At 38.5% G+C, this 12,461-nt stretch overlaps 1 protein-coding gene across 1 annotated transcript in view; it reads right to left on the bottom strand.

Moving 5' to 3' along the window:
- LOC102754581 (chromosome unknown open reading frame, human C12orf4) overlaps positions 1 to 12,461 on the bottom strand; it is a 55,579-nt gene that overhangs the window by 5,794 nt on the left and 37,324 nt on the right. The window contains exon 11 of the mRNA XM_015572252.1: positions 8,484 to 8,690. Coding sequence (XP_015427738.1) covers positions 8,484 to 8,690 — 207 coding nt within the window. The remainder of the gene's footprint in view (positions 1 to 8,483; positions 8,691 to 12,461) is intronic.

Raw genomic sequence — 12,461 nt, 5'->3', positions numbered from 1 at the left:
TAAAATCAAATCTAATATTGTTTTACCTTTTATTTGGTGTGTGGAAGGTGTGCGGAGAGGGGGTAGTCTTATACGGCGAGTATATAACAAACTCTGTATTTTGAGTGGAAATGTTAGGGGGTCGTCTTATACGCCCAGTCGTCTTATACGCCGGCAAATACGGTATCTAAGACTTTATTTAGTACTCAAGGCTATTTACATTAGGACCAAAACCACCGCAGTTTCTAGACTTTTAAATTTAAAAACAGTTTCACTCATACACATCTGCCCACCTTTGCCTGAATATGATCTGTAATGCTGTCGCCCACCTCCTCACACTCTGCCGCAAGCCATTTCTTCCACCTAGAATGCCCTTCCTGTTATTTCCAACTGTTGAAATCTGACCTTCATTCTCCAATGTCCAGCTTAACTTCCTTTGCCTTCATAAAGTACTTCCCCAGGTATGAATGGTGTCATTTCTTTCTTTTATCTCAACAATCAAATTTTACTCTGTCTTTTTTGGAGGGGTGTGTTTGGAGAAATAGGTAGGGAGATGGGATTTATGTTTTCTTTACTTGAGTTGTGTGAACCATTTTTTAGTTACCTTTATTACCTTTATATTTCTATAATACTGAGCATATAGATGCTCAGAAACTTAGGTTGAGTGAATCATTATTTATGGAAATCTAAAAAGAAAGTGACTTTCTTTACAGAAAGACTTTGATAGGAAACTACTTTTTGTGTCCAAAATACTTTAAAATTGATAAGTAAAAGGGGTCTAGTTGCTGAGAGGACTAAGATGTCCAGAATCCTCTTTTCCAACGTTCTGGAACTTATGAAAATGACTAGTGAAATTTTCTGATGTTTACATTATATTTACAATACTTCTCCGCTTCAAAATTCACAAAGGGGAATAGTGCCGTATGGGAGTATACACATGCACAATGACGATTTTTTGTATTTTGACTTGTTCCTCCCTAGTTTAAAAAAATAATCTACAGAGAGAGCAAGATGACTAAGAAATATCTACCTACAGCTAAGAGGAAATACTGATAGTTCTTAAAACTACAATAATAATGTCTTATGTTTTCATGGAATTTTACAATGTATATAATTTATATTTCATAAGAAACCTTTATTTTTTTTAAAAAAGACACCAAGAAAGGTACAGCGAATCATCCAAGGCCATGGGACAGTCTGAAATGTGCATTTTCATTTTCTTAACAGTATCTTCTGATAAAAAAGGTTTTATATTTTAATTAAGTATGATTTATTAAGTTTTTCTTTTATGGCTTTTGAGTGTGTGTGTGTATGTGTGTGTGTCCTAACACATCTTTGCTTAACCTGATGTCATCAAGGTTTTCTTTTATGTTTTCCTCTAGAAGCTTTATAGTATTAGCTTTTTTGGTTTAGGTCTATGATCCATTTGAAGTTAATTTGTATGAATGATGTGAGGTAAAATTCAAGCTTATCTTTTCTATATGAATATCCAATTCTTCCAACACTGGTGGTTGAAAACACTACCCTTGCCCTGCTGGTGTTGCTCAGTGGTTGAGTACCTATGAATCAGGAGGTCACAGTTCAATTCCCAGTTGGGGCACATGTCAGGTTGCAGGCTCAGTCCTCAGGAGGCAGCAGATCAATAACTCTCATCATTGATGTTTCTCTCTCTCTCCTTATCCTTTCCTCTCTGAAATCAATAAAAATATAATTTAAAAAAAAGAGAGAGAGAAAACACTAGCCTTTGTCCCATTGAACTGCCTTGGCAACCCTGCTGGAAATCAAATGATCATATATGCATGGATTTATTTCTGGATTCTCCATTCTGTTCCTTTGATCCATAGTCTATTCTTCTGCCAATGTAACACTGTATTGGTTACTATACATTTATAGTAAGTTTTGAAATCAATTAGTGTAAGACCCCAACTTTGTTCTTTTTCAAAATTTAGGTTCTATGCATTCATCTAAATTTTAGAATTTTTGTTAATATCTTCCAAATTGCCTTATATGAATTTTTGTCATGATATTAAATATTTTATTTAAAATTAAAAAATTCCTGATGCTAGACTTTAGAAGAATTACAACAAGATGTATTTGTAATATCAAATCTCAGTTGCAAAGACCAACACTAATGGCACCAACATATAAATATTATTGAGTTTACACTTGTCAAAAATAGTTTACTGGTAGGCTGCTAGATAAAATAGTTGGAAGGTTATTGACTCAAGCAAGCTAACGGTTCTCCAACTGTTGAAAAAAAAAGCTATAGTTTTGGGGAGATATTTTTTCAAATTGACAAATATAATCTTGGATCCTATTAATATCATCTATAAGGTGAAATAGGATTCAAAAGCTTAAGTTTCTCACTCAGGGATCTTTAATTTTTAATTGTTTTGGGTTTTTTTTGTTTTAAAATTCTTTATTGTTGAAAGTACTTATATGGACTTTGATTAACATTTAAGTCTATATAGATCACTTTAAGGAGAACTGATAAAAGTATTGAGCCTTCCAAACCATGAACACAGACGACCTCTCCATTTATTTCGATCTTTGAAAAATTTCTTTAGGTAAATAAAAGCTCAATTCTGTAGTTGCTAGGTCATTTTTCATAGCATCTTTTTACCTGAAGACATTTTAAGCTTTTAAAAAAATTTTTAAAGACAGTTATCAACTATTTTATGGTTTGTGTCCATTCTGGTGCTTCAAATCTTTGTATATCTGTTTCTATGTTTGGTTGTTTCTGCTGGTTTTCAATTAATCATGATATTTTATTCCTTAAGGGCCTACTTATCTTTCACTTATGTCAAACATTTTATTGAAGGATCATATATAGGACAAATATGTATTTGCATCACCTTAAAATGTTACTCTAAAATACACCACTTTTTAAAATACCATGAAAGTAACCAGAATCAAGGAATTATTACTATTTATACTATTATAAGTAACTAGAGGCCCGGTGCATGAAATTTGTGCACGAGGTAGGGGTGGGGTCCCTCAGCCTAGCCTGTACCCTCTCCAATCCAGGACCCCTCAGGGGATGCTCGACTGCTGGACATCCCTCTCGCAATCTGGGACTGCTGGCTCCTAACCACTTGCCTGCCTGCCTGATTGTCCCTAACTGCCTCTGCCTGCCAGCCTGAACTCCCCTAACTGCCTCTGCCTGCCAGCCTGATCGCCCCCTAACTGCTCCCCTTGCTGGTCTGATTGCCCCTAACTGCTCCCCCCTGCTGGTCTGATTGCCCCTAACTGCTCCTCCTGCCGGCCTGATTGTCCCCGAACTGCTACCCCTGCCGACCTGAATGTGCACGTACAGTGCGACTGAAACTTCATGGCCCATGTGCAGAAGTCGGTATTTTGTGGAAGGGCCGTAATTTGGGAAAGAGCCGGTATTTTGTGGAAGAGCCACACTCAAGGGGCCAAACAGCCACATGTGGCTCACAAGCCGCGGTTTGCTGAGCCGTGGTTTGCCAACCACTGGTATAGATGTACTCGTTTTTATATATACCAAAGCATTATCTGACAGTTGTCTTATAATCTACTAGAGGCCCGATGCATGAAATTCGATGCAACAGCTGGGGGGCGTCTGCCACCTCTGCCTCGGCCCCTGCCTGCCATGGCTTTGTCTGGAAGGCAGGACGTCTGGAAGGACATCTGGTCTAATTAGCATATTATGCTTTTATTATTATAAATAACATACTGATACTTATGATTAGCCTCTGAATTATTTCAGGCCCAGGTTAAGACTAACCATCACTCTCACACGAGTATAACTAATGTGAATTGTAAGCACAGAGCTTCAGAGCTACTGTTTGCAAATATCATCGCCCCTTTGATTGACTGCCTCTTTGTTTTGTTGTCAGTTTCTTTTGCTGTGCAGAAGATTTTGAGTTTGATATAGTCCCATTCATTTATTTTTGCCATTACTTCCCTATCTTTGGGGTCAAGTTCATAAAATGTTCTCTAAGACCAAAGTCCATAAGTTTGGTTCCTATGCTTTCTTCTATGTAACTTATTGTCTTGGTCTTATAATTTAGGTCTTTCATCCAGTCTCATATTCCATTTACTTTAACTTAATTCTGCTTAGCAGCATATGAATCGGAAAGGAAATGCTAGACAGTATGCATCCACACATATATAATCCTAGTTGCTTTTAAATCTCCCGTTTGTCTACCCAGAGACTCCATCCTAGACATGTTTGTCATTTTTTCTCTGTTTAAAACCAGCACCTAAAAAGTATGGCTTTTTATACTTGAAAAAGGTAAACCATAGGCTTTAGAAGTTGTTAAGGTCATAAAAAACGTGACTTATTGGATATCCTCATGGGATGTGGCCTTCCAACCCATGAACACAGTTACATAAGGAGCTTTCTTCTGGGAACTAATCTTAGTATATGTATATTATATAGTAGATGGGATATACAACATAGTGGGCTAGTAAGAGTATAGAAAGTTTTTTATCATGAGCTCTAAATAATGGCAAAAGTGACAACCTTACTGTCACACCCGTGAGAACGCACTATGAAAGAAATACATTGATGCCCTAGCCCAGTGGTCAGCAAACTGCGGCTCGCAAGCCACATGTGGCTCGCGAGCTGCAGTTTGCCGACCACTGCAGCTGGTTGGGCTCAGTGGATAGAGCATCGGCCTGCGGACTGAAGGGTCCCAGGTTTGATTCTAGTCAAGGGCACATGCTCAGGTTGTGGGCTCGATCCCCAGTAGGGAGTGTGTAGGAGGCAGCTGATCAATGATTCTCTCTCATCATTGATGTTTCTCTCTCTCTCCCTTCCTCTCTGAAATAGAAAGGAAGGCAGGAAGGAAGGAAGGAAGGAAGGAAGGAAGAAAGAAAGTCATTGAAAAAGCTGAATGGATCATGTGAAATACTTCAGACTTTGGAACCGAGGCAGAAAATTGGGCCCTATGGCTATCTATGGCTATACTTTAGATCAGGGGTCCTCAAACTACGGCCCGCGGGCCACATGCACATACAAATATTGTATTTGTTCCCGTTTTGTTTTTTTACTTCAAACTAAGATATGTGCAGTGTGCATAGGAATTTGTTCATAGTTTTCTTTTAAACTATAGTCCGGCCCTCCAATGGTCTGAGGGACAGTCAACTGGCCCCGTTTAAAAAGTTTGAGGACCCCTGCTTTAGATGATAAGTGGGCATTGAACACCCAGAATAAATCCTTAACTTGTGAAATTAAAATGTCAATTCTGATTATACTGCAGACAGTACTGTCTAAAGTTAATGGCCATACCTTGACGACTCAACTTGAATCTTCTGATTAGGGTAAGGCTAACTGTAGAGGTGACTACGATTTAGATGGTATACAGGTCTTCACTGTAGGTCTTGGAAGTTAAATATCAGAATTATTTTATGAGTTTTTGAATAGGAAGGAAATTGCAAAATTATTCTTTACTCCCAAGTATGTGCCACTGAGGTACCTAAAATACTTGTATTAATCTGTTTCACAGTCATTACCAGAAGGTGAGAACTACTCTGGCTTTCTCATTTTTCATATTCAAAAGCAATGGTGGGTTACAACCACTCTGAGGGTGTATTTGACTGTTTCTGCCAAAGTGGAACATATGCACACCCTGAAACCTAACAATCCCATCCCTAAGTATATGCCCAACAGAAATGCCAACATGTATGTATAGAATGTTCATAGAAACATTTCTCACAATAATCAAAACCTGGAAACTACCCAATGTCCCAAAATAGTAAAACAGTAATAGTAAAATTGTAAGCTCTGTGCTTACAATTCACACAATGGAATGACATATAACAATGAGAATGAAGTCCATAACCACAAGCGGTAATATAAATACATTTCATGAACATAAGATTGGGTGAAAGAAAGAAGCCAGATATAGGAATATGTACTATATGATTCATTCTGCTTATATGAACTACAAAAACATACCTAACTAATTTCTGCTTTTCGAAGTGAAAATTGTGGTTACCCCTTTGCGGGGGATTGTGGTTTACGCGATTGGAAGAGAGCATGAGGGTGGCTTCTGGGTGCTGATAATGTTCTGTTCAATGATCTGGGTATTTGTTACATTGCTGTTCAGTTTGTGAAAATTTGAGCTATGTATTTATGATATATGTATTTTCTATATGTGCATTATACTGTAACAAAAAGTTAAAAACAACCTCTTCACCAACCACAATAATTACAACTAAAATCCCTAAATCCCAGATTATTCAACAAATTAATAGTAAAAATAAAAGAAAGGCAGGGCCCTAGCCTGTTTGCTCAGTGGATAGAGCATCACCCTGTGGACTGAAGGGTCCCAGGTTTGATTCTGGTCAAGGGCACATGCCCAGGTTGTGGGCTCAATCTCCAGTAGGGGGAGTGCAGGAGGCGGTTGATAATTGATTTTCTCTCATCATTGATGTTTCTATCTGTCCCTTCTGAAATCAATTTAGAAAAAAAGAAAGTCAGGAATATAGGATTCTTGACTTGCAGGTTCATAACACCTGTATCAGGTTAGACTAACTCCAGTAAGAGAGTATCTTCAGATCACAAAGACCTACACAGATAAATTAGTAATATCAGTATGTTTTTCTTCTTACTGGTAGACTATTGTTTCCTTTGTTAAAAACAACAAACTACAATTAATTTCTACAGCTCTTTTTATTTACCGTAGTCTATAGTCTGTTTTAGACAGTATCATCACGCACACACTAAAATGTGGTAACTGAGTGTCTAGCAAATTCTGTTAGAGGAAGAAAACAACACCTAAAAATGCAGGAAACCTAAGACAAATATCACCGCTATATCCTGTGTAGTGTTGTCTGAATTTATAGAATAAACTTCTTGACCTGAATGTTTAAATGCAACAAATGGTAAGATCATGGCCCAATATACTTTTGTGAATTAAAATGGACACTTTGGAAACAAACTTAATGTTCTGCAGCTGGCTGTCCCGATTTAAAACATGTAACTTTTGTAACTTTGTGGGAGAGGGAATGCTGGTAGTATCCGATGTCTGAAGTAAATCCGAACTTAGTGACTTTTGGAAACACTGCTTTGAGGTTATTTCCCACCTACATATGACCATTTTTATAAACTGGTTAACCAGGAGCGCAGCTGCAGGAATGTCTGAATGTTTTCTTGTGGCTGGAATTCATTACGAACTTTCTTTGTTATTCCCCAAAAGCGCTTGTATATGGACTAATTAGTGATGATATCCTAACAATGGCTAAACATTCCTGATGGAACTGAGACTTTATAAAGCTACAGTGGGGGAAAAACATGTTGATGTCAATCTCCCCTGATACCATATTAGGTATGACAGGCTACAGAAGTGAATGGAATGAGAGGTTAGGAAATATGAGGCAACTTTCAGGATGGAACCAGAATTCTCTTAATCAAAATAATAATGTGTCTGGTGAAAATACAAATGGACTATACGTGGAAAAGCACTGAAAATCATCTTGCCCTATATGGCAACGATTTGTGTGTGTGTTTACATAGGGTATTGCATTTAAAAATGAGGCCTCTTATAATCAGTCTAAGTGGAGGCCCAGCCACTCTAAAAAGCAAAACATAAAACCTTTTACACACTTTACCATATAGCATTACCACACATCTTTTATTTTGGTAAATAACTTTTAACAATCATCAAACTTCCTTCCTGACATTCACAATCTGCACTTACCAATCAGCCATTTTACTTTAAAAAAAAAAATCCACCTCAAGATAGGCAGCAGCAAGTTGCTGACATGGGCCCTTTATCACCAGGCTGACCCCTGGCTCTCCCAGAAAGACGTGCCTGCATCCATTTCTTTTGAAGCTGCTTTGTTCCTCCAGACTATTTGAAATCTAATTTTCAGTCCTGGTATTATTTCCACAACTTAGCCCCTCTAGCCAGTTTTTATGTGGGTGAGGGAAGAAAGCAGGAGAGAAAACAAACAGTCATGGAAAGAGATTTTTTTAAATGTAAAATATAAAGTACAGTATTTAATAAAATAAATGCATGATTATACCATGTTTTAGTTATAGAAGTCAATACTTGTATTATCCAAAGATCATCCTTGACAAAATGTTAAAATGAAGCTGGCTTCTTCCTGTCATCTAGCATCTCTGTCCCTTGCCTATTAGTGCAGACTCAGAGATTGCAAACTAAGTTTAATGTTAGCCTAAGCCAAATATAAATGTGGAGGCAAAATCTAATGCTAAATAATTTAAGACAAAAATGGAGGAAAAAAAGGAGGAGGATGGAGAAAAGAGGAGTAGGATCATATGCTTTATCCAAAGCTAATTTTGATTTTCTAGTTTACCTTCTATAGAATAATGCTATAATTCTCTGAACATAAATGGTTAAGAATTATTCACTATTTTGTATTTTATGCTACTCAATTCTATTAACCAGATAGGAGATAAAAATGTCTATTAGTTTTAAAAAAAAAAAGTGCTTTTAAAATGTAAAGTGATTATTATATGGAAGGTTATATATTCATACAATTACAGCATTTTCCTATATGCTCACCTCTGACATATCATGCACGAGCAAGAGAGGAATACTTATTGTTGTGATGTCGTGGGTGCAGCAAACCTTGAGGATGTTTCGGAGTCCCATAATGGCAGGATCGCGAGCAGTGATGTTTCCAGATTTCACATTGTCATCCACACAAAGATGAAAAGCAACATGGATTTCTGAGAGATTAGAATGCCGTGTAATGTAAAATTCTCCTGTGAACAACAAATGCAATCATGATTTTCAAATGGCTAAATCACCGCCGTCAGTGGAGTGCATAAAGAGCTGGAATGGGCAAACAATGTATCAAACTAGTAGAGGTGAATCAGGAACCTATTTTGGATCCAGGAAGCAATTATGATTACCACTTCTAAATTCTTGGAAAGTGATGAAAAAAGAAGCAATAGCCAATTTTGCATTAGGTTCTTAAATTGGTATGAAGTCACCACCAAGAAGTAAATCAAATGAGTATTCATCATCTCTATGTTGATATCAATGCTCAAAGTGTCCCACTTAACTCAAACTTAACAAGGGAAAACAGGTTACTTGCCTACCTGTCATCCCCACAACCTAAACCTGCTCTTTTCCATCTCAATTTATGGCTCTAATTTCTATCCAGTTATTTGCTCAGGACAGAAACACAGAAGTTGCCTTTCATTACTTTTTTCTCTCAGTGTGTCTGCCCAATCCCCAATCCAATTCACCACCAACTATTTTCAGTAACATCTCCAAAACTATCTCAAATATGAGCACTCCATTTTTACTGCTATCACCCTAGTTCATGCTACCATCACCTCTCACCTAGGTTTTTGTAATAGCCTCTTAATGAATCTCTCTGTTTCCATTGTTGCACATAGTGCAGGCAAATGATTTATATGTAAATCATATTATATCAACCCCCCTATGTAAAATCACCCAACAGGCTCACACCACATTAAAAAAAAAGTCCAAATGCTTTACTGTAATCTGCAAGGCCTATATGATTTGGACACTGCCTATCTGTCTGACATCCTCTTGTCTCAACCTCACTCTTCCAGCCCAACCACACTGGCTTTTGTTCAGCACTGCAAACATGCATAGCTTGTTCCCAATTCAGGCTGCTTCGTGAAAGGTGTCCCCAAGGTTTTTATATGGCTGACTTTTCATTAATCATGTCTCATATCAAAGGCCACCTCCTTGGAGAGGCCTTCCTTGACTATTCCAGGGGCTGGAGGACTTCCTCACCCCTCACTTCTCTTTCAAGTTGTTATGTTTTATTCTATTCCTGGCAGTGAAAGTTTTCATTGTTCATGAGAGTATTTTAAAGAGACCATTTGTTTACACTCCATAACTAGGAATTTTAAAGATGATGAGGAAATAACATTGAATTCTTTTTAAAAAATATATTATATTGATTTTTTTACAGAGAGGGAGAGAGATAGAGAGATAGAAACATCGATGAGAGCGAAACATCGATCAGCTGCCTCCTGCACACCCCCTGACCTCCAGGGATGTACCCACAACCAAGGCACATGCCCCGACCGGAATCGAACCTGGGACCTTTCAGTCCGCAGGCCGACACTCTATCCACTGAGCCAAACCGGTGGCTGGGGTTGTCTACCTTGTTTAATGTTCTATCTCTAGTACACAGAAGAGTACCTGGTACATAGAAGGTAGTTAATAAATATTTGTTGAATGAATGGATGAACAAATGTTTTAGGCTGAATTTTAGAGCAGTACCTATGGAAACTTAAGACCCATGCTTCCTATAATCATTCCATTTTCTATGTAGCCACATTAATTACAGAATATAATATCTCATCAGCCTTTGTATTCTGCAGTTTCTGTCATATAAAGAAATAAAATATAAAACATAAAGAATATGTTTTTAAAAATACACATTGTTGCCTGGAAATTCTGATATGTCCTTCTAGGAAAGCTGTGCTCTTCTAAGAAGTATTCTTGTATCACTAACCCCTTTCCCCACACATTCTTCTCACCTTGGCTTCAAAGTCATTATCTCAGGATTTTACTTATACGTACTTATAAACAAACTAGAGGCCCGGTGCACAAAAATTTGTGCACTCGGGGGGGAGTGGAGTCCCTCAGCCCAGCCTGTGCCCTCTTGCAGTCTGGGACCCCTTGGGAGATAACTTGCTGGCTTAGGCCTGCTCTCGGGCCGCAGAGGGTAGGCCTAATCCCAAGGTGCAGCCCCTAGTCAGGGCTCAGAGCAGGGCTGATTGGGGAATTGGGGCGCCGCCCCCTGTCATGCACAGAGCAGGGCGGATCGGGAGGTTGCGATGCCACCCTCAGTCACGCTCAGGGTAGGCCTGATTGGGGGGTTGGGGCACTGCCCCCTGTCACGCACAGAGCAGGAACGATTTTTCTTTTTTTTTCTTTTTTATTCTGAGCCAGCTTTAGCTCTGAGGCTCCAGCTCTTAGGCCTTCGCTCCTGAAAGCAGGTATCTGGTTTGTTTAGGTTCTACGATCGAAACTCTGTATCAACTCCAGGTCTGAGATCCCGGCTAGCTGAAAGCTGGTTTCTGGGGTTTTGTTTAGCTTTTATTTTTGTAACTATGTTTCAAGGTGCAGGCTCAGAGGCCTGCAGCGGCAGGCGGGGAACATTGGAGTCCTCCGTCACTGAAGCAAGCAAGCCTCATGTTCAGTTTAAGCTGCCTGGCTGCCGGTCGCCATCTTGGCTATCAGTTAATTTGCATATCTTGCTGATTAGCCAATGGGAAGGGTAGCGGTCGTACGCCAATTACCATGTTTCTCTTTTATTAGTGTAGATAGTATAGTTAAAGGTACTTAATATACTTTAGCACAATGTTTAACCATTTCTAGTTACCAGTGTACACGAATTATACCCATGAACGCCACTGACAGGCCCCAGGCGGTGTTTTTCTTTTTAACTTAAGATAAATGAATTAGATAAGCAGGAAAAGGAATTAAAGAAAAAAACAGAGATATAAACATGAAAATAAACTAGTCAAATAAAAAGTTAAAAAAATTATCTGATGAAAAATAGTTTTGTTACAATTTCCTGGAAGGCAATAAAAGGCACGGGTAGATTATCAGAAACCTGGAGACAATATCCTTGTGGGTCCAATGAAATGCACTGCCTCCTAAACTCCTCTGATCATTAGGTGATGGAGGTTGTATCAGGAAATATAGCTATGGTCCAGCAGTGAGGCAGATGACTTAGTGAGCAGCTGCTCCTAACCCCCACATCACTTTGGGTGACTTTAGAAGACCTGTCACTGGGCCTCATTTTACCCATTAGTAAAATGGGGGCTGTGGAGCTGGCAGCAGTAATCACAGCAAAATAATATTGTAGAAAAAGGACTAGATTGGAAATTAAAAGAAGATCTGCCTCTAGCACTTATTGGCTGAGTAATCTTGGGTAAAGCAATTCAACTTATAAATCCATCATACCTCATGTATAAAATGGAATGCAAAGTATTTGTGAGAATTAGATGATTTGACTGTAAATACTTAGGTAATGACAAAGGAAAACTACTAGTTAAAAATTATATGAATAAAATTGTTTTTCTTTGCAACTTAAAAAATTTAAAGCTTTTGTGATTTGGATCTTTTTTCACTCCTGTTTACTTCCGGGCTGTGTAGGCATCCTTTAACTAAATGGAAATTCAGATGCTACCTGTATATCTAGTTGAAGAGTTTAATACTCCTTTTTTAATGCAGACTTAATGGCATAGTTTCCTGATTTGGTGGTGATAACAAGATACTAACCTATAGGCTTGTTCCAAAAGGGAACAAGGAAGGAAATAAATACAGCAATGAAGAGTTAAGTTTTGCCCTGGCTGGTTTTTCTCAGTGGTTAGAGCACTGGCTCACAGACAGAAGGGTTGCAGATTTGATTCCCAGTCAAGGGCACATACTTCAGTTGTGAGTTTCATCCCCAGCTCCGGTCGGGGCGTGTGCAGGAGGCAGCCAATCAGTGTGTCTCATTCACATTGATGTTTTTTTCTCTCTCTCTGTCTCTTTCCC

The sequence above is a fragment of the Myotis davidii genome, unplaced genomic scaffold (assembly GCF_000327345.1).
Source record: "Myotis davidii unplaced genomic scaffold, ASM32734v1 scaffold1373, whole genome shotgun sequence".
Lineage (NCBI taxonomy): Eukaryota > Metazoa > Chordata > Mammalia > Chiroptera > Vespertilionidae > Myotis > Myotis davidii.
Note: the sequence above shows the minus strand (reverse complement) of the source record. Positions and strands in the feature narration are given on the sequence as shown.